This window comes from Zerene cesonia, unplaced genomic scaffold (assembly GCF_012273895.1).
Source record: "Zerene cesonia ecotype Mississippi unplaced genomic scaffold, Zerene_cesonia_1.1 Zces_u004, whole genome shotgun sequence".
Lineage (NCBI taxonomy): Eukaryota > Metazoa > Arthropoda > Insecta > Lepidoptera > Pieridae > Zerene > Zerene cesonia.
This window is the reverse complement of record NW_024045134.1, coordinates 825,907-849,537: the sequence shown is the minus strand read 5'-3', so window position 1 is coordinate 849,537 and position 23,631 is coordinate 825,907. Positions and strand designations below refer to the sequence as shown.

The window sequence follows — 23,631 nt, the reverse complement described above, 5'->3', positions numbered from 1 at the left end:
AAGTACGTAAATCTATATAAAATAATCTGAACGTTTTCTGCCTTCCTACATAACTATAAAAACTTTATGCCACAGAGTAGTAGATTTAAACGTAAATAGTGCTATACATTTGATTTATGCTATACTGTTCGCACCGGCTTGGTACACATATAGCTTTCGAATGATGAAAAAAAAAAAACAGTCCAGCAGTTTAAATAACGTTGGAAACCTACAAAATTACATGTTTCCTTTTTATAATATACGTAATATTATCAATGAAACAAATGATATGAATGCTAGGCTTATACAAATGAGAGAGATTTATTATTTATTGAAGCATATTTTTTTGCGCTGGACATTTTGGCGTCTTGTCAACAAGCGCCAAGAGTAATTGCTATCCATTTGGTATCACACTAGTTAAAACTTAGATTTATCATAATGTTTCACAATGATTATTAGTCTCAGTAATTAAGTCTCTCATCCATCTGCATCTGCATTTCTTCATTGCGGACCTGTAATTAAATATAAATTGTCTGCAAGTAGAAATCTGGCTCACGGACTCAGGACCAATATCCAACGTATACTACTATGTATAGTTTTATTTTATCTGTGCTAATATTACTATATAAATGAGACCGAGCAATCGTGTCTGAGAAAGCTCAGCAGCTATCCAAGCTGCTGAGCTTTTTAATTTTATCGAATATATTAATTTTTTATATATATATCATTATTTTGCATGAGTATATAACCGGAATAAATACGAAAATGTTTCATGACAAAAAATTGTAAAAACAAAAGAATGAAATACAATGAACTCAGTTAACAGAAAAAAAAAATTGGGAATAAATCTTTTTTTTTATATGGGCTCCACAGAATATTTAAGTAGGCAAAACGTTCAAAAGTTCTTCTACAGTGTCGAAAAAGGAGTACTTTAATGGTTTGCAATGCGGTTTTTTTTTTATAAATGCAATTGTCCTGTTTAAAATATACTATGTTCATGATCTGGCTAAAGGACAGACTCATAATCTATTTTTTAATCTGTGATGACAGACGACAGTCCAACTTCCTGGTATCCAAACATCAATCATCAAGAAAGAAAAATAAACAAACGTTAGCGGCCGTTTTATTTTCATAGAACTATTTTTATTCACTGCTGTAACGAATTTAATGAATCTAATGATAAACAAACCACTGTGACAGTTCCAGCATATAACGCTCGCAACCAAGTACTTTGTTAAATTAAGTTTTAAACATACTGACAAAAATGAACATTGAGGGAGTTGGAAACTCGGACGGTATGTTTGATATTTATAAATCAACGCGTTGGTATGTTTCCTGGTTAACCCATTTAAAGTTATATTTTTGTTTTAGAGTACATTGTTACAGCTATTCAGATATTTGAATACTGTGGGGCCGACAGTTCAAGTACTTTACGGGTCGATGCCTTGATGGATAAATTCGCGCCTTTCATAAAAACTAACAGGTAATGATGAGATTATTTATTATAACTTGATTAATTATGCTTTTTGTCTGAACACAGCCAGTGAAATTTATAAGACATGGTCGAAAATTCTATATAAAATATACATGGTACATTATATTTATATCAGGACGCATGGTATTTTTTAAAATTTAATAATACTTTTTGGTGTATATATTTTCAATCCATCTTTTTCAGAGCTGAATACAGCTATCTGAAGTCTTTGCTTGATCCAGATGAGAATAATCCGGAAATAACTGTCACTAAACTAGCTGAAACTCTGAACAAATATAGTGAGAGTCAAAAAGTCAAAGTGGATCTTGAAGAAAGGTATGCTAAGCATAGTTCTTTGATAAATCTAGGAGTTATTTATCTGAAAGAATTCCCTAATTTTATTCAAAAGAGTAGGAAGTAAAATGAAATTATAAATTTTTTGTTTACTGAACTTCATTTAAATAATTATTGCAATTGTAACAGTAAACACATGCTTATATTTACATGAAAATAATAAAAGAGGGAGTTGCTACTTTCAATACTATAAAACAGTATACAATTTACATGTACAACAAACTTAACATTTTTGAGTTTAAATGTCTGTTAAATAACTTTTATGTTAATAATAATGATCAGATTTTTTTAATAGATAATATGAAACTAAATCTCATACAATATCAATATTGTTAACCTTACAATAGATAGGCCAAATGTTTAATGACATAAAAACTAAAAGTTTTTTCTTTATATTGCAGTTTTAATTTGAAAAGTGGACAGGTTCCACATGATTCAGACTCAGGGATCTCCACAGATGGTAATTATTTATACTATATATTAGCAAGTTTAATTTAAATTCAAAATCATTATATTAGTATATGCACTGCAAATCAAACCTATATATAATATGAAAAAAAAAACAAAAATGTCAAGTGACCTTGCCTATTATGATCTAATTGAATAGAAAATCTTTCATAGTAGTCTAAATACAATTCAAAAACCTGTATTACTATTTAATTTTTTTTATTTCATCCACTTCTTTTTTGATATAAATAAATCTCTCTTTAAAATTACTAAATGCAAGCTTGCATTGTAGTTAACAATGTGAATTATTACTTTCTTTTCGGACCTTTATCACACATCTATTCTACAATTTTATAAAAGTAGGTTTAATATAAATAAGTAAATATTTACATAACACATTGCATTTGTGCAAATTTGGAGCAAAAATGTTTGTACAACTGTAGAATTATCACAAAGCAAACATTTTTCATGTCATACATGATAAAAGAACCATTAGTGCAAGAAATTCTACACTAATTGCACATGTTTTAAGTGATTTTTGTTTGTTTGTTTTATTTTGATATTTCAAAATGGATGCCGTTTCAAGTATTTTAGTTTTTAATTTTGTGTTGTGGAATACTGTTTGCAGTTATATGAATTTAAATGATTTGTTGTTGTGCTATGGTAAGTATTATATACAAATAAGAATAGCTTAGTCAATTATTAAGTCATAGGAAGTATCAACCTAGGAAAAGACTAATCTATTGTGAGAACATAGTTTAACATTATTTATGTTGCAATCACAGTTTTATTCTGACAAACATGCAACATGCATGCAAGCAAGAAGAAAGAATTTCAGTTTTTTTTAGGTTTGTTTCCTCAAAACTTTTGACTGGGTGAATTGAATTGATTTTGATGATGATTCATTTTCACATTATTACATATATTAAAATATCATTTCATAACAAAATATACAAAGCAATCAACACGGATAATATTCTCTTTTTAAACAAAAGTGCTTGACCAACATTCCAGGTTTCCAACTGCTGGAGGAGTTGCAATGTGAACTCAGAGAGAAGTCGCACCTGGCGCACCAGCTCCGAAGTCAGTTGGATTTCACAGACAGGCAGCATGAGGAGGCCCTTGCAGCTCTCACAGCTGAGAGAGATTCGCTGCGGTCGCATCTTAATATGTGAGTGATTTTTCGATTTTTTCTAAACATGAGATGGTTTATTCATTAAATAACAAATCAAAATTATATCTTACCTCTTAATAATATTAGTACCGCAAGTGTAACGAACAGCGTTCACGGCTTATAAATGCAAATAAAATCAAATGTTACCCGTTTGTAATACGTATACGTACGTGTTTATATGTATATATGTAACAAACAGCTTTAAACTCCATTTTGACCCACTCTTACAGATCTATTTTAAACTTTGTACACCTCTTAAGGATTGGTGACAATACAAATAGTAATTTCATGAGTATCTTATTATCCTGATTGATATTTCCAATATTAAGTAATATATTTATGTATATATATAATGTATATGAGTCAATATAATTGATACTATTATTAAGTGCGTTATTTTTAATTATATATTTATTATTCACAACCAGGTTACGGGAAGAGAACATGACACTGTCGCACGTGCGGCGCGACTACGAGGAGGTGTGCGAGCGGCTGTGCGCCAGCGAGCGCGCGCTCGACGGCGCCACGCGCGACCTCGACGCCAGCAGGAAGCGGCTGCGGGTGCTCAGCGAGCAGGTCAGCCTGCTCGAGAACGAGGTGTGGTGTCCGGCTCTTTTTAGATTAATTACTATTGTTTTATTATTAATTACTATTGTTGTTATCTTATGTGATTTAAAAATTATCAATGAAGTGTAATATATACATATAATGAAACTAGAAAAATTGTTTTTGTACATTAAAAAAAAATTATATAAAATAGTCAGTGTAAAGGGTTCCCAGCATGTTTAGAATTTTTGTTTGTCGGTTATTTGTTGGGGCATCACGTAAAATGTAGGAAAGTGATGTAGATAATTTTAATACACAACTAAAAAAACTTCGCACTCAAAAAAAAGTTATAAGTTTCGACATCCACGCGAACGAAGTCGCGGGCATAACTTCTATATTCATATAAACGCTTATTTCGGATTGAAAGCGCTTAATGTGTGGTGTGTCTCTTCAGAAATTGACTCTCGGCGAGCTGCTCTCCAAGTCCAAGGAGGAGTGCCACCGCACCAACGAGATGTACGCGAGCCGGCAGGTGGCGCTGCTGGAGCACAACGAGCGGCTGCGCGCCGCGCACGCCGACCTCAGCGCGCGCCTTCGCGACCAGGAGGACTTCCTGCAGACCGTGCTCAACGAGAAGGTGACCCTACTTCCTGCGCACTACACCTTGCATCCCGCGCCCTGCTCACTGCACCTCGCGCCCTGCCCACTGCACCCCGCGCCCTGCTCACTGCATCTCGCGCCCTACTCACTGCACCTCGCGCCCTGCTCACTGCACTTTGCACCCTGCGCACTGCACCCCGCGCTCTGCACCCTGTGCACTGCACCCTATACCCTGTACCCTACACCGTATACCCTACACCCTGCGCACCGCACCCGCTTCCTCTTGATTCATTTTTAACCACAAAAACAAAGCTTTCAAAACTCATCCTCTAGCTACGCCATTGGTATAGTACACACCCCTCGTAAATATATATATTGTTAAAATTAGTTATTTAAGCAAGTGTTTGTATTCTAATTTCAAGAATTTAAATTATTGTTTTATTACTTCTATGATAACTATTCTATTTAATTTCTTATAATCTATACAATTTATACTAATATTATAAAGTCAAATAGTTTGTTTGGTTGAAAGCACTCATCTCAGAAACCACTAGTAAGATTTGAAAAATTCTTTCAGAGTCAGATAGGCCATTTACCAAGGAAGGGTTATAGGCTATATATGTACCATGTTATATTTAAAACCATTTTCTTACTTTCAGGTGTTGCTGGAAATGGAGCTAAAAGACATGTTAAACAAAACGAACCAGACCCACTTGAAATTGGACCGTTCCATTGATGTCAGCTACACTGAGGACCAAATGCTGACTGCTTTGGACAGTCTCAATGCTGAAAGTCGCTTCTCTTCTGGTAAGTAATAATTAAAGTAGTGTGAATAATAATTGTGTAACTAATTACTTGATTTTTCATGTTTTGATAAAGAATGTAAGTCTTGGAGGCGTTATTTCATTACAGTTACAGTTATACTTAATTTTTTAATTTCAAATGCTTTGTAAATTGAGAAACTTAAAAAAATATTGAAGAAATTATCTGGAGGCGGGATTCGAACTCCCGTCATTTCGCCTAACCTTGGTAATTTCTAACCTCTCGTTCACCAGTAGATACGTAAGCTATACTATTGTAATATTTGTGTCTTAATAAATCGGCAATAAAAATAATTTTTCTACCTTTATTACGTCACTTACTTACATTCTTTATCGCTGTTTGTTGTTATCTTAATTTAAAATTAACCATACATCGTTCTTTAACAATCGCCTAACTAAGCAATAAGTCATTTATTTAGACAATCGCATACTCGATGAAGAATCATTCGTCAATACATTGAAAGAGGAGCAAGGGCGCGCAACTAACATGTCCCTGTTCGACGAAATAAGACTCAGCTTCTGTAACATGTCCCGTACCAACATCACTGAAATAAGCTCGCACGACAGACATTTCGATACGTCCTTTATCAATGTTGGAACACAGACGGATACACAGAAAACACTCATGGATGCTGAAATTCAAACTATCGAATGTTATAAGAAAGATCTAGAAACGAAATCGACACAAACCATCGGCGTCAACAGAAATGCTATGGTACGGAAAATAACACGGCCAATTAAGAGAGAACCACTCGGAAGGGTGGTACACGCGAGCATACAGACAGACAGTGTAAATTTGAATAATAATAGCGCTGATGCCTGCAAGGATTGCGCTATTTGCAAAAAATGTGAACAATTCAATGAATACACGGCCCAATTGGAATGCGATTTCAGAAGTTCGCACGCAACCGTTGTGAAAATGCGAAACGAAATAGACAGCTACGAGAACAATTTAAATATCTTAAAGAGATTCATCGATGAAGGCAACGAGAGGAACGATTATATGAGAACAGTTGTAGATAATTTGAAAGCGAAGCTGGTTGTGCTAGAGCAGAAGTGCACAGATCAAGGGGAGAGAATTAAGAGTCTGTGTTGTGAGACGTGTGCTGCGGAAGCTCAAACCGAGTGTGGTAAACAATTGTATGAGTGTAGGATGTATATGTAGCTAGATTTGTGGTCGTTTTGTGGTGGTCGGTTTATATTCATGTGTATCATTATTCGTTAATTCATCTAGTATTTTATATGTTCTTTATTTAGTGTGGTTTAAATTTGATACGATATTGATAGTTTACTAATGATTCCGTCAAGTTTTGTATTGATCGTATCTAGATTTTCCACATTTGACTGATGTAAAAATTTAAGGATCATCTTTTTTCAATAGCTACCAGTGAAAGTACCATCAAAATCGGTCCAGCTGTTGGAGAGGTTATACGCAACAATCTGGTATATGTACCTTGTATACATAGGGTTTATTTTATTGAAAGTAACACATAAACATTAACATGAATCTATGTTAGGGGTCGTCCATAAATTACGTGAGACAATTTTCAGGATTTTTTATTATTGTTACATTATTTTTATTAAAACTCCCCTTTAAACCCCTCAGGTAATTTATGGACGCCCCCTTAGTACCTAGTATCTATTTGGCCTATTTTTACATGTTTATGTATAATATTAGTAGTTTATGTTAAGTAAATTGTTTTGTTTTTTCTTATCGTATAGAAATATTTTTTTTTATTGTATTTTTATTTATTTCATAAGTTTTATCTACTTTATTTTGGATAAGTAGAGTGTGTTGTCCTGTAGTATTAGAAATAAGTTCATGTTCTTAGATATAATTGTATTTTTTGTACTTGTTCGCATGATTTTATGAAGTACCAACATTGGAATGAAGTATGGTTCCAAAGTTTCATTTATTTGAAGTGAGAAGTATGTAGTAATAAGTTTGAAGTAAAATGGTCGTAAAATGCTTGAATACCGTGATATATATCCGTTTTAAGCATACATTGAATTATAATTATAATAACCTATTTTACACATACTTAGAAACATTTTATTAACAATTGTATTAAAAAATAAATCGCTTTCAGATCAAGTGTCAGTGTGCTCACAAACTGACCTGCCGTGCTCGTCTTGCGTGAAACGGAACACGCCGCATCGTCTTAGAAGGTATTTGTGGTGAGTATTTTTTTTAATAAATAAATTTCACTTATTATTCTGCTGCATATTGTCGTGTTTTAATTTGTTAGCAACTTTTTGTTCTTAATATTCATTTAAATAATTAACGAATCAAAATCAACTCCGGTAGTTGGGTAAAGAAAGATGTAACAAAATGATTTATTTTCATAAAATAGTAGTAGTACTTCTATGTATCTGAGTACAATACACCAATTTTAAAGATAAAGATATTATAAATTGTAGACCTACACTAAGACCGCTTGTTTCGTCTGTTATTTCAATATAAATTTCTATTTTAACTGTTGTGCACAATACTAAAATAAAAGGGTTTTTAAATATTATATGCAGAATACCCGTAGGTAGGTATAACAACTACCACATGCCTCACTCCAGCATGTTTTCAGGGAGCCGTTGAGGTGCCTGTTTCAAGTGTTCGCCGTTATTTGCTTCCTCTGCGCCATATCGGTGCTATATAATGTGACACAGCGCTGGCACTCGCGTTGTTCACCCATTACCACGTGGAGTTGGTTGCAGCCACACGACCTTTTGGATCTGCTGTTTCGTATTGAATATGTCGCTGATGTGCCCATGTAGGCAGTTTGTATATGGGCAATTTTTACTGTGTGGGTGTAGGCAATTTGTGCTTGTGTATGCGTATGGGCAGATTTTGTCCGTCTATAATTGGATAAGCAAACGTTACCTGTTCCACTGTGCAAGAGTAACCCAATACGAGTATAATTTACGTAAATAAAGAATTGTCAATATTTAAATGTATGGGCAATTTTGACCCATTTGCATACTTTTGGGCAAATTCGTAAAACCAAGAAGCACAGAGTGCTGTTATGCTGAATAATTACAAAAAAAAATATATACTCAATTGCCCACAAGTATCACTTAGTAATAAATTATCATTCTATGTAACTAGGCTATAGAAATACATGGAGTAGTCTAAAAAGATGCGCACAGTTCCAAAGAATTTATGTAATTGTATTTAAGACAATGTTTAAAGTTGTGTTGTGAAATGCATGTGAATTTAAATTTTATCGAATTACTGTATTTAGAATTAATGAATTATTATAGAATATAGATAATAAATAGTACTGCACAAATGAGGTTATGATTATATTGAAATTCAATTAAAAAACAATTGCTAATTTTTCCACTTTATTGAATATTTCTAGATGTTTAATTGACTTATAAAAAATTAATGTTAGATTTTTTTGAAAAAAAAAAACATGTTACTGTATAATTTTTCGAAGATTAAACGGAATTAAATTGAATATAACTGTTATATAATAATTTATGTGTTTACATGATCATTGCATTAGTGGTTCTGTGTTTAATTTAGTTTCTGGTTTGATAAAGACATAAATATGTACATTTGATCTAGAAAATCACAGAAAAGGGTAATCTGTACCTATGGACCTTATAGAACACCAGATATAAGAACACTTCATCATCATTATCATCATCCTATACATGTACCCACTGCTGGGACACAGGTTTGCAATGACACTTAAGTCACCTATTTCAATCACATTACGTTTGGAGAATTTTTTTAAGAATAGAAAAAAAAATCGATCATGAGGCAGGTTTTGAAAGCGGATTTAAAAATTTTATACGAAGCATTTTAATGGTATTAAACTCAATATTAAGATTCACATTAAGTTTAGTTTTCTTTACATACACTGTCGTTTCTCATGATCAGTAGATCAACAATAATAGAGTACTATTACTGTTGAAAACTTCTCCAAATTTGTTCCGTGATCTAGCGTAGCAGACAGATGGACAGTGTAATTTTTGCATATATCAGCGTGTTGTTTTACTGTCCAATAGCAGTTTTGTAGCATTTACATAGCGGTTTATTATTAGCCTTTCAAAAAAGAAACAGTGATTAGTTTAAACATCGGACAATCTAATTTTTATCAAAACATTTTGATGTTAATTATAATTAATAATCAGAATATAATTCTGTGATACACCAGTGCCAGTGTTAGTTTAAGATAATTTTAAGAAGTTTATGTTGTGTTGTAACAAAATAAATGAGAAACCTTTTTTTTTTTAATTGAAGTTGTCAGTGTCAGTGAAACTAGAAAAATGTTTTGAATTAGAATTTTGAAATTGTTATCGTTGTATTTTCCTCACTTTTTCTTGAGCTATAATAAAAATTCTTAAATTTTACATAAATATTAGTTGTTTTTAAATTGTAACATGTTATAGATTGAAGGATTTTAATAATAGATTTGAATCTCTATTTTATTTTAAGTTTGTTTTAATGACTATATTAATTAGTTTAATTATTAGTATATACTTATTAATTAATTAATTATTTTAATGAACATTATTATTACATTTTAAATTCTAGATTTTAGTACTTTTTTTTCTTTGAGTCTATTTTAGGATATGAAAGGATCTTTACGATTTCATAATATCCAAGAAATTAAGGAAGTCCATCTTATATTATACATTTATCTATTATTGATATCTTTGTGAAGTCTTTGATTTCCGAATGAATAATTCTAATAAAATATTTAAATATTGATAATTCTAAAAAAGAATTAATCTAATACAAACAAGCTATATGTACATGCATGAAGCTATTAAATCCTTAAGAAAGGAATTTGTACCATTAATGCAAAGGATAATTACATACTTTATAAATAAATTAATATACAGGTAGATATCCCTTGTAGACACTGTCAGACCTATGTCTGATAATACTATTATTACACACTTACGTAAAAAAAAAATAGAAAATCAAAATACGATTGGTATTTTTTTTTTGTCGAACAAATTTTTATACTGTGTCGTCTTCATAGCGGAATACAATAATTATATTTGAGCATCAATTTAATTGATTATAAAGTATGAGGAAAAGTATAAATATTACAAATTTGAAATATACTAATAATATCACAGACATTAAAATAGACTCAAAAACTTTCAGTAGATAGCCGATTTGAATATCAACGAAAATTTATTAAGGTATCAATGTCAATAATGCCAAGAACTCCCATATTTTTCGAAGAAGGTAATGTTTCAAAAAAATATAAATAATAAATCAAGAGTATCCTTACTACTGTGTGTTTATTTATGAACAAGAATGACAATAAAAAAAACAGGGATGAAATTTGATTACGAAAACAAATAAATACACTGTGGTATTTTAAGAAATTTTAGTGATCAAAATTGGTGCTTTATCGAATTTAATTCTAAATAATTAACAGGTAGACATTTATGACATGATTTGTTCTCAAATGAGTCCAAAAAAAGTTACAGTTTTTCAATTAGGCAACATTATAAGTAAGCTAATTTTAAAATTTAAGTCAAATTTTATTTATTGATTGAAAACAATTGAGGATGAGCCCTTTTATAATTAATTACCGTTGCATCATCGACAAAGACAGTAGCTATGTAGTAGTTGATATCAGAAAATGCCGTCATTAAAAATTTCTTCTATGTGTTTACCACAGATAGCATAATGCTATACTAGTAGTATTATTTTATTAATGCTAGTACTTTACTCTTACATACTTTTAAGTTTTATTATTCAGTTGTTTCTTAAACTCGCATCTTTTTTTCTTCCTTCTACCTATTTTCCTTTTTAGATTAGGAGTGATTGGGACGAAATCTTGCATAACGCTACATAGAGTACGGATGGGTTAACAAATAAATAGGTTTATACAGTATTACGCATTCATTTTCAGTTTTTTATTGTAATTAAGATTATTATAATTCTATGACATGTTGTTTATTATACGTAGTCATGCATTTATTTTAGCATTTTTAAATAAATTGGTTTTAAATATATTTGTTTTATTTCAAATCAAACTAAACGTTATTTTCTATCTAAATATTGTGCCAAAGTACGTCACTTTCACATAAAATATGAGTCTGTTTATTTAAGCTTGTACAAATTTTTTAAATTATTTTTGTTCGTTCAACGTGACTAGGTAAAACCTAGCATGATTCTTAGATATGGATTTTTATTAATTTTCTGTTGCTGCTGCGTGTAAAACTAAACTGGATCGCTTGTTTTTAAGATATCATAAAATCCGTTAATTCCGCACTTTTGACGAATAAAATTATTATTATTACGTAATAAAATAACTCCGACATCTTCCACTTGAAAGGGGGTAATTTTTACGGGAATTTCCCTTTTTTTAAGTAATTAATTAGTCTACCAAATTTCTATTCATAGTAACAGACGAGATCATTAAGCTACTCTTTCTTATCTGTCCGTAAGAAACAATTCAAGTATACATTTACAAGGCGTTCAATTTCACATTATGAAGGGCGCACAAAAGCTGCAGTCAAGGTGTTAACACAAAGGAGCGGAGTCGGACCTAACTGAGAAATGATGCGGCGAACGTTTCCCACAAGATTGCAGATTTTTTTTCTAAGACACGGATTTGTGGTCCAGCTCAAACAAGATTAAGGTATAGAGGTGACTTTTGAATGAGTGGTAGTGTATTATTGGGATAAACCGTAAATATATTGGTACGTAAAATAAATATAGAAAAATATATTTTAGTAGTTGCCTATATTTGGTTTGTCTATTCCGCCCATGAATAAAATAATCTTTCACTGCTTATTTTTTGATTCGTAGTTTCACAATTCTTACCTACACATTGCTATTTCACACGTAAGTCCAGATGCCTTAGTATATACTCACATTCCATTTATTCACTGATGATGTAGCTTTTCATGATTCAGACAATTATTTAAATAGGAATAGCAATAAATTGCATTCAGTAAAAAAAATAATAAAAATATATAAAGATTTTCGGTAAACTAGAATCTATAAAATTATAAAGTTTGCGATATTTGAAGCTATTGAAAAAGTTAACTCACATTGCTCACCAATATATAAACTTCATACGCGAAAAGAGGTCATTCCTTCACGCAATAATATAATTTAGTGCTCTGTTTGCAAGCTCTTATCTCAGTGCAGCAAGGTCCATTTTGTTAGTGTAAGCTTTCGGCGTGTCTAGACACACCTGTCGTTTAGAGCGTGAGAATGTAGGGCCCGATGAGAGGAAGGAGCCGTTTGATTTAATATAATGTGTGACGTAGGACTTAACGGGAACATTATCAATTGAATTTGCATAGATACTGCTAACACTGTTTAACCGTTTCGTTTTTCTTATTTCGAGTATCTAATTCATAACCTTACTTTGGATACATAGAAATTAATAACAAAGAATTCACTTTCTATTTCATTATTCAAAAATAGAAAACAATCATAAAAAAAAACACTTTATATTCAAGTATTTTGTAATTATTACATGTTCTGTACTAGTATTTCTAATAATTGATAAAATCAAAATAGGATGCTGCCTTTTTTGTAACCAAATTGATTGCTTTTCTTATGATGATGTTTTTTGTTCATCTTATGTACCTATTAGAGTTCCCATAGAAACAGGTGGTTATAAAAACTAGCGCCCTTGCCTATCAACTCGTTTTTATAAAAAAAAAACATTTCCGGACAAGCGTCCGGGGTTGGATTTCCGGGTCCCGTCGAGTACAATGCATTGTGATTCATAGACAAATAGACAAATATTTGTAAATACTTATGAGTGGTCGAATATGTAGATAAGTAAGGTACTGAATACAAGATATTTACATTTATTAAAAATGTAAATAACGATACGTAATTTTGAAAAAAATAAAAATTTAAAAGACCATTATTAAATAGAAAACAAAATTCAATGTTTTTTAAGATGCATTACGTAACATTCTATAACATTAAATTTTATGTATTAATGTGAAAAAGAACACATGATTTTTGCTCCCGTTTACTTCAAAACTTGAAGCATTTGCTTATAAAGGGCCTTAGCTTATATATCTTATATTTTATGTGTTTATCTCAATAAATCTCCTCTTAATTTAAACAGCAATCGTGATGACCTTCCTGAGAAAGAACTTCAATATATCCGAGGGATTCAGCTTAAAGCTGTTCAGTAGAGACTGCACACTTAAATTTAATGTGGGACTTGTAAAATATTTAAATAACTTAGACGACGTTGACATATTTTGATTGTTACCTTACAACTTGCATGCAAAAAAAAAGCCTTAAAACCAAAGAAAGGATATCAGAATTTCTTTCTGTCTAATTAAAGCAACAATAAAATAAATACACTAAAATAATAAGCATATTTTTAAATATTTTTTTTTTATTTTAAATCATGGATTACTTTGAATTTAGTCGACTCCAAAATTCCAATTATAATTTTATCATTCGATACAAATTAGGTACTAATGAAGATGTGTGTAGATAGTAGAACTGTAATAAAACTCCATGAAATCAACTTTTGATTTATCTATAAATCTATTCTAAGCTATCTCATCTAAGCTGTAGAAACTACTTTTCGAACCGGTGGCAAATATATTGTATACTTTGACACTTGAAAAGGGCTTCTAAAGAAGGTTATTAAATAAATATTTGATCGTTTGAAAGCGTTTATACCAATATATATCCACAAAATGTACTAAGCTATAGACACAGTTTGGAGTCCGGAAGAAATAGGGCGGGCTTAGCTCTGTCCGGTTCACACGACCCAGCTAAGATATATGTGAGAAATTGTTTTTGTAACTTGCATTTTCGTTCTACTTTTTTGTTAATGTTTTTATTTCGATGTGATCAGAAATCACGGGGATTTGGGTAAGGATTTTTATATTTGTGAGGGAATGCGCATTATTGGGCTTTGTTTTATGGGAATGCCCAATGTTTGCAGGTTTCCAAAAATGCAGGGGGAACGAAAAGGAAATTGTGTTCGCTTTTGGATTCTGATTTTGATACTTACTCTAATTAATTTAATTTACCTTTTAAAAACGACGTCATTTTATGTGGCGCCATTTCGTAGTTTGAGATGTGAAGAAAGATATGTATTTTGGATTTAATTTGCATAAATATTGTTAAACAATAGTGTTTTCTTGGGTTTGATTTTATGCGAGTATATACATTTAGAAATTGATGACTTTTTGAAGGATTTTAAACGCGAATTATTCATTATATTATTACACTTTACAGCGAGTGTGGTCACGGGGAGACTGATACAAATTCGTGCAAAATATTAATTATATGTCACAGGACACATCATTTGTCCAATTTCATCATCTGTTAACGTCCTAATTAAATTTTCAAAAAGTTCCCACTGGTCCCTGTGAACGTGAACGACACATGACAGTGCGTTCACCTATATTGCACACCCATCACGCGATCGCATGTGACGTCGCTTCACCTCAATGAACGAATGATCTATACCGGTATTCGTACATTAATTACGGCCTTATTAAAATGATGTTTAAAATGCAACACAGCTCCATTAGTTTTGATAATATTTTCACAGAATACTTACAGATAAAAAGTGACGCAATTTCATGAACTCTTTACCATCAACAATAGAGTTTAAATTCAATGTTATTACGAAGGATGCACGGCCAATACGCCAAAATAAGTTTGTCAAAATATACAAAATAAATTTAGGTTTTTAATGCAGTGGGATAAAGTTGAAAATCGAACGTGGACGCACGTGTTTCAAAGGAAATGATAACTTTGCTAAATTAGGGGAGACCGTGGGAGAATTGTATAAATTGAATATTAATATTTTATAGTACGTCGGTATGTGGGGAACAAACACAACACAAAGGTCACACCTGGGACGGTCAGGGAACTTTATAATGGTAATTAGTAGCCCGTTTAAAGCCGTTATCGTTAATGTTACCGTTTCATATTATTTGTTTTTTTTTTTTTTATAGAATTTATTGATTTTTCCTAGTTTCAATGAGTTATATTATATATTAATAAAAATTGCTATTTGTTCTTTATAAAAGCTCTTTGTTGTAATCTTTTAAACTGCTGATATTTTTTCACAAATTAGTTATAAAAATTATTAATATTTCATAAACAATACGAAGAATTGGTGATTAATTTTTAAAAATGAAATAAAATTACAAATATTCATAACAATTTTTTTTATATCCATAAAAAGTAAAGCGAATACCTTCATTTAGTAGTACAAAATCATGTCCAGAAACTGTATAGTGTATAGGTATGCAATGATCATAGTATCGAGTGAACAAACAATTACCGAAGCAACCCTTACACCTTGTCGAATTCCCACACAGCGTGAGAAAGCCACCCCATAACGTAATACTCCATAAAAAACAGTACCTTACACGCTACGATGCACACATCAAGTTTCGTATTAAACTTTACTCGGTACAAACACCGTAGAACCCATTTTTATGGTACTTCATGGAAAGGTGACAAAATGCAAAGTACGAAGTTTTTTTTGTTGGCTTTTATCGTTAGAGTAATAAGGTTCTTTATGGTTGCGCGCGATCATGCATTCCCATACATGGGGGATAGGAAAGGTAGCTTCACTTTGCGATTCTTTCAATTTAATTAGGTTGGCTTTTTTAATTTGTCACGATTAATAATTTTGATAAGTATAAAATTAACTTTTATTAAATATCATAATAAGTACTTAAATATAAGTTTTAGGTACATTTTTGTACGATTTTGTTTATAACATTTTCTTTTAATGAAGTGTAAGTAGTTCATTCATCCTTCTAAGTGTATTAAATGTTAGAATTTTTTGCAATGCTCTGGATTCGAACTCTGTACAATAACACCCACTAATCACCGCGCTGACGGTTTCATTCACAACAGGTTCCCTTGTCAGAAAGGGACGGGACGAAAACAAAACATTCCGATACACTTCCCATCGCCTGCAACCCCAAGCTGGAAAGAGACAACACGAGTTAAATGGTCCAACTTCTAAACAGGATGAACAAGGATAAGGGGTCAATTTAAACTTTGCTCCTGAAGCGTGTACTATTTCATTTCATAACGTGATCGAACGTCGCAGTGAGCACACGTGTGTTTTGTGTTTGTGAATATATACGTAAATAAAATGCCGTGCAGTGAGGACGATGACTCTCAACATGGTTTTTCGGAACCAACACAAGGAATGTCTAAAGCGGAGTTAAGAAAGGTGTGTAATTCAAATACCAGTGGTTAAATGAAAACGAATGGGATAGTGATAAATTTCTGGTGAAGAAAAATAGCAAAATTTGATGATTTTAATATTTGGTGTTAATGAGGGATGATCAGTCAAAAAGATTTTGTGCGACAAAATAAATTAAGCTATAAAGTTTGGTACAAAATAATAATATAGTTAACAATGACAAAGTTCGGTGTCATTTGAGATTTAATAAATAATGAAGTTATTAAAAATATTTTTTGTGCTAATTAATCTATTAATGTTTTCAGACAAACAAGCCGATAATGGAAAAGAAGCGGCGCGCACGCATCAACAATTGCCTTAACGAATTAAAAGATCTTCTTATGGATTCCATGGATAAAGACGTAAGTTATAGTTTAAATTTAAGAAATAATGTAATTATTACTAGTCAGTGGCGGATTTACCAGCAGGCTGAGTAGGCTCGAGCCTAGGGCGGCAGATTTTGGGGGCGGCAAATTTGGGGAACGATTTTTATTTTTTTTCACCTCATAGAAATCAAAAAGATTTTTCTATGACGGTTTTCAGCTTTTGTTTTCAAATTTTGTAGATGACTTTTCTATCTCGCTTGTCATTGCACATTTCGGGAGTAGCAAACTTCCACTTGCATTGTAAAAATTATGTATGAAATGACAATTGTTGAGGCAAGGGCGGCAAAAACTATTCAGCCTATGCCCTGAAAATTTGTAAATCCGCCACTGTTACTAGTATATACAAATATTTATAGTGTATATATAAATATTTAAGTGTAATAATTTTAATTGAAGCAAAGTAAGATTAATTGATGATATTACATAATTTAATAGGAACAATAAATTTTTTAGATTTTTTTTTATATTAAATGACTAATAATTTATTATCTATTTACAGCCAGCACGTCATTCTAAACTAGAAAAAGCCGATATATTGGAGATGACTGTCAAGCACCTGCAAACACTACAGAGGCAACAACTAGCAGCTGCAATTGCTGCCGATCCAGCTGTTCTGCACCGCTTTAAGGCTGGCTTCGGGGACTGTGCGGTAGAAGTTCGCAGATACCTCTCAAGATTAGCCAGCGTACCGACGGGAATCCGCTATCGACTTGGAAACCACCTCAACTCTTGCATCTCCGGCATCGAACGACTACACCCCTCCGAATATGCCCCCTTAGTTCCTGATCCATTACGTCTAGATGACGAAAGACCCAGCGCTTTCCATTTCGTTAAATCAACTAAACCAACAAGCCCCCCACTTAGCCCTCTATCCTGTGACTCTGCTTGCGATTCGTCTACGGAACTAGAAACACCTCCACGCCCTGTTCAGAAGTATCCTTTCCCAACACCTCCGAGCCACTCCGCGTCAGATCAAGACTCAAGCCCAGAACAGAAAGCAACAGTTTCGTCCACAACAATATCACCAGAAACCTTAAAACAGGAAGCATTAAGAAATAAGAAGATAATGGAACCCCTATCTATTGTGATTGATGTGGAGAACTACAAAATTGGAATCGACGCGTCGCCCAAACGCGCAGTGGATTATTCGATGCGACATAAATATAAACGACATGCCGAATCTATAGGACCTCCTCCGAAACTCATACGTTTGGATGCAGAAAAGACAGTGACGATACCCGAAAGGCATACGATTATACCGAGACGCGATGCGAAGGAAGTTTTAGATGCCAATAAGAAAGTTGAAGACTTGCATTCGGCGTTCAAACAGATTCCAGAAAGGATAAAGTCATACCCAGAGATAAAGTTAACGATTCCTCCAAGCATACCGGCTCCCATTGAAATTCCTTTCGAAAGGAGACCGAATGTGCCTAGAACTGTGATAAGCCACACCGCGGAATCTTTAGCACAATCTAGTTCAACGAGTAGTGAACTCGCTAAAGAAAGAGCTGAAGCCGATACTAGTTCAAAATCTCCAGTTCAGGGCACTTCTAGCTCGGAAGTGTGGCGTCCTTGGTGATTTAACTGTGATATAGAGTAAGGAATACAATTTAACAGTGTCCAATAAGATTCTTATTGGAACAGAAAAGAATATAAAGGTGAGATGCATATGCATTGAAGTGAAAGGTTTAGAATTGGATGCAACAGAATATATATGCATCTATTTTCATCATAATTTATAATAGATCCTGCATAATGCGGTGTATACCAATCTTGGTATAATATTTTAGTTTATTTTTATACGATGTTACATTGAATGGTGCTATATAAAGCAGTTGTAACACATTACAATAGAATAGAAATAAGTTATCTTAAGTTATAGAATATAATTCAAAGACACGTGACTTTAAGAATTTACCTATGTGGTATTCTGTTTTACTATTAAAATGTTATTTTTGATTTAATATGTTTGTTTCACTTGACTATTACTAGACGTTTTGAATATTATTTACAATTTTTCTTCTTGTTTCACAACTTAATTTTCAATCCATTTTAACAAATACTTGAATGAAAGACAAAATAAAAATTACAAATATAGTTTATTCTCTTTATCATAATCAACACAGAACACTCATAAATAAAAACTTAAATAATAATTCACACATAAAATAACACTATCCCATAATAAACAATCACAACCTTGAAAACATGGACGGATAATTTAAAATAGCTATCATAAAAAAAAAAATTAAATATCATCAAACACACATATTTTATGTGGAATCCTTAATTAAAAGCACATTATTAAAATTTTTAGATTAAATTTTATTTAGAATTAGATTTTGAAAACAATGCATTTTTTTGGCGCTTAGACGTAAGTTTTTGTAAGCCATTGCATTATGTATTGAATAATGTGATCAAAGGATTATTTATATAAAATAAAATATTAACAATGAAAGACCAAACCAATTGCTTTAGGAGCAAACACATAATCATCTGTCTCGGTGTTTTTCGGCTCACTAAAATTATACTCAAAATTTTATGTAAAGTTAAGCTTTATGTAAAACTTAGATTAGATTCTTTTGAAATGACTAGCTGAAATTTGTTAGTAACCATATCAATTAAACGCTAAGATAGAATCTCAGTACATTATACATTATTCACTGTACTTTTACTTTAGTATTGAATTTAAATCGTGTTAATTTTATTAGATTAGGAACTTCAGATTTTCAACTTCTACAAATGAGAATCATTCGAGCCCATAATATTTCGAAACATACACATCTATTTCGACTTCAAAAAGTCCTTCCTCTGTTGCTGCAGTTTTTGCTCCAAAAGAGTAACTTTCTCTTGATACTTCCCGTTCTCCCGGGTCAGCGCTTGTATCGCCGAGTCCTTGCGTGCTACTGCTACTTTAACTCTGCAAATCGAATGAAAAATAAAACCCCATTATCCCCCTATGTATAGAAAGTCCCCAATGGGCCATCAGGTAACTACATTTCTCATATCAAATAAAAAAAGAAGGTTGTATCTTCAAACTACACCATTTTATACATTTAAATACTAACGCTTAAAGGGTCTTTTATAAAAAAAAATATTCAGAGAATATGAAAAAATTCGACCATGAGGCGGTATTTAAACCCACGTAGGCCGAAGGACGCGCGTAGAATGCCGCCTAATGATATAATTTTCTATTCTTCAAATATTTTTTATTTCATGTTAAAGGGTCTTTTAGAAGATAAAAAAAACTTGCATAAACTCAACAGATAAAAGGTCACAATTATCTCCGTAAAATAAAAAATCCGTTGTAAAATCCGTTGCTTCGTTTTAAAGATCTAAGCAGGATATGAAAAGACATTGCGAAGCGACTTTGTTCTGTACTATGTAATGATATGAGGAAATTTATGTGTGTTTAAAATCACACAGCATCTTCAGCCATTAAAAGATTATGTTTATCATTAAAATAGATAATTAAGCATCTACATTTGCAAAATTAAATTTCCACACAATTTTCCACGTTTTTCGCATAGGCATTAAACTGCCGCTTATGTAATGCGAAAAATAAATGTCTTCGTATATTCCTTCCATTATATTGCATTTACAATTGCGCATTAAAAAAGGACATTACGTAAAATAGAAATTATATAGACTTGTTGGCACGGCCTGCGATATAATAAAAGATAAGTAAGAGAAAGTAGAAGAAGCTTTTTTATGCCACCGTCGTCAATGGAGCTGGTGGGTCGCCTGATGGTAAGCGCTACCACCGCCCATGAACGTTTGGAGAGACACAATATAGTCTATATAGTCTATAGTGCAGACCTTACGCCTCAACAAATGCATTGCCGACTTTAAATTGGGAAGGGATTAAGAAAGGATTGACGAGAAATAAAGGAAAGGACTGGGAACACACAATATGATGCTATTTTTTCACGCCGGTTTTCTGTGGGGGTGTGATAAATCTAGGCTCGACTTCCACATTACAAGCTACTCACTTCGCATACAACTGGTGCATCTGCTCTTCGTGAGTCTTTCTCAACTCTTCCATTTCCTTCTGCAGGCTCTCCACTTTCGTCCGCCATGTTTGTTCGCAGCTCGATTTAATTTCTTCAGCGCGACCCTCTAGTTGAATATTGTTCTGTACATAATATACATATTTTTTTTAAGATAATTAGATAGATCTCTTCGATAGATCTCGACACGATAGTGGTAAACAGATTAATTTGTTAAACGTAACTTCAGAAACTTTATCATGAAAACGACTTTAAAATTCTTCACTTCAACTTTTTGTTTCATTTAAAAACGTACGAGTTATATTAAATATTAATCAGTCAAGTGCGAGTTGGACTCACGCCACAAAATTTCGAAATAATAAGGTAAAGAGAATCTGCAAAAAAAAAATTGTTAACTCATTAAAAGATTTTATATTAATTGCTACTTTATTCAGTGGCAATAGAAGTACATCAATCTCTGAATACTTCAAGGGACGGACGGACAGACGGTAATAGGGTAACGTTTTACCCTTTGGGTATACAATGTTAGAAATAAAAATTTGCATTTTGCAACTAAAACTTTTTTTTATTATTCCAAAATGTAAATTAAATATAAGATCTTTATTAATAAGTAGCGGTCTGTCCCAGCTTCGCCCGTGGTACATATAAAGCCTATGGCCTTCCTCAATAAATGGGCTATCTAACACTGAAAGAATTTTTCAATTCGGACCAGTAGTTCCCGAGATTAGTGCGTTCAAGTAAACAAACTCTTCAGCTTTATAATATTAGTATAGATTACCTCTGTCAATACTCTGTTTCTTGTTTCTAATTGACTTATGGCCACCTCTAACTCTGCACCTGTAATGTTAGTCAATTTAAAATACAATAATTAAGTACTGACACTATTGATGGAAATTCGTTTAATTATATTTTATAAATTATTATTAACTGGTCACCCTGGCTTCGAGAGTTTAACCAAGTAATATTAAAGTATCCTATTATTATTTAATTAACATCCTATTAAAATTAATTTATTATTATTTAAGTATCCGCATTAACTATTTATTACTTAATTATACGCTAAATTCTAAAGCCAAGTTTATTCGTTATGAATAAACACATTAAGTAATACGATAAATACTATTTCTTCACAAAATCTATAAGTTTAAATCAAAACATACACATGGTTGTCATTTGTCAAACTGACATTTCACGCATAGCGTAAGGGTAAAATAAAAAACATTATGAATTAAAATTTTCTGTCGCTTTTGGGAACGTTTAAATATGTATAATTGACGCTTTCGAAATAAATAGTAATAACTAACATTTGTCATCCTGCTGGCGTATCCTTGCCTGCGCGTCTTGGTACCGCTTCAGCGTGGCTTGTTCCGTTTCCGCTAATTCCTTTAATTCAGTCTCGTAGTGCTCCTTATTTCTTCTGTAATTTACCAAAAACGTATGATGTTTATACAATAACAGACGCGGGTTTGTTAGGGTTCATCCATAAATAGCGTCACAAGGAGGGTAGGATATCACCAAAATGTGACAATGTAATATGTACTAGGATGTGAAAGTTTATATTTACGAAAATGATTTAAATTTATCTTTTTTTTTTCTTTTCATAAAATCGAAATTAAAATTTGATGGCACCCTAGTAATCCAGAAAACTGAGCGTAAGCCCCGGGAGGTCTATTCCTTTGACTGAGGTAATTTACACTAATATTATAAAGAGGAAACTTTTTTATATTTGTATGTTTGTATCTTTTCACGCATAAACTGCTGCAACAATTTCAAAAATTCGTTCACCATGGGAAAGCTGCAATATGACTTAATGATATAGGCTGTATGTACTAAGTGATATTATTTATATAGGCAGCGATTGAAGATAGTAAACGCCAACCCACCTCAAAGCATCTTGCAACTCCTTCCTCCCGGCTTGCGCCTCTGCTTCCATACTCTCTATGGCCTTCTCTATTTCTCTATCTCTTTCTAGCTTATGCTGCGCCGATATCTCCGTCACTTTCCTCTTCAGTGCAATCTGTTGTTCCGCTTCGTGTTCCCTTTTGTACTTTTCGAATTCTTCTTCTAATTCAATGCGCTTTTGATTCATTCGTTCCTGAAATTAAAATTAAATGACTATATATTGAGAAATTTTGAAAGAATGAGAAATTTTGAAAGAATAGAAAAAATTTGATCACGAGGCAGGATTCGAACCTGCGTATCTTGCCTAACCGTAGCAACGCCTAGCCTCTCGGCCACCCGTGATCCTGCCACAGTAATCGAATTTCTTCTACTCTTTCGGTTTCATGTGCCTAAGGGGCACCCCACGCCATCTATTGAGATGATTAAGAACCATCACAACCAATACGAAACATTATTTCAATGATTACAATATTGTATCGATGGAACGCGGCCTTTGTTAAAATTAATTTTATTTCTCATTTATAAAGCATTTCAATGCTATAAAACTAAAAATTAATTTTGACTATATATTTTTTGATTATTATCTTATGTTCGATGCGCCACAGTTTGTATACGTCTAAAATAAATAGATCTCAAATGTTTAGCAAAAAATAATTTTACATATTAATTACATAGTCTGGCCATAAATACTGTTACACTTAATTATAAAAAAATATTACATTTGAATTTCGAATCTGTCATTTTTA

The 23,631-nt window shown here is 32.4% G+C and overlaps 3 protein-coding genes across 4 annotated transcripts in view; 2 read left to right on the top strand and 1 right to left on the bottom strand.

The window, feature by feature from the left end:
- The first annotated feature begins 1,101 nt into the window (after nucleotides 1–1,101).
- Nucleotides 1,102–8,429, top strand: LOC119838743. 2 transcript variants are annotated; one of them, XM_038364839.1, is made up of 11 exons: nucleotides 1,102–1,274; nucleotides 1,351–1,462; nucleotides 1,658–1,789; nucleotides 2,209–2,267; nucleotides 3,269–3,425; nucleotides 3,857–4,025; nucleotides 4,429–4,611; nucleotides 5,234–5,381; nucleotides 5,815–6,525; nucleotides 7,486–7,573; nucleotides 7,978–8,429. In XM_038364839.1, the coding sequence occupies exons 1-11, from the start codon at nucleotides 1,244–1,246 to the stop codon at nucleotides 8,165–8,167; spliced, it is 1,980 nt and encodes a 659-aa protein (XP_038220767.1). In that variant the 5' UTR covers nucleotides 1,102–1,243; the 3' UTR covers nucleotides 8,168–8,429. The 2 variants fall into 2 exon arrangements, with proteins under 2 accessions (XP_038220767.1, XP_038220766.1); XM_038364838.1 differs by lacking the exon at nucleotides 5,815–6,525.
- An 8,013-nt stretch (nucleotides 8,430–16,442) lies between these two features.
- Nucleotides 16,443–18,916, top strand: LOC119838676. The gene is made up of 3 exons (XM_038364745.1): nucleotides 16,443–16,575; nucleotides 16,854–16,949; nucleotides 17,473–18,916. Exons 1-3 carry the CDS (start codon nucleotides 16,495–16,497, stop codon nucleotides 18,550–18,552), a joined length of 1,257 nt encoding a protein of 418 aa, XP_038220673.1. The 5' UTR covers nucleotides 16,443–16,494; the 3' UTR covers nucleotides 18,553–18,916.
- Nucleotides 18,917–19,294: 378 nt separating this feature from the next.
- LOC119838751 (centrosomal protein of 131 kDa) overlaps nucleotides 19,295–23,631 on the bottom strand; it is a 12,939-nt gene continuing 8,602 nt past the window's right edge. The window contains exons 12-16 of the mRNA XM_038364850.1: nucleotides 22,867–23,078; nucleotides 22,288–22,400; nucleotides 21,762–21,820; nucleotides 20,966–21,108; nucleotides 19,295–19,893 (exon numbers count right to left, since the gene is read on the bottom strand). Of these exons, the coding sequence (XP_038220778.1) occupies nucleotides 19,758–19,893; nucleotides 20,966–21,108; nucleotides 21,762–21,820; nucleotides 22,288–22,400; nucleotides 22,867–23,078 (663 nt within the window). The 3' untranslated portion in view covers nucleotides 19,295–19,757. The remainder of the gene's footprint in view (nucleotides 19,894–20,965; nucleotides 21,109–21,761; nucleotides 21,821–22,287; nucleotides 22,401–22,866; nucleotides 23,079–23,631) is intronic.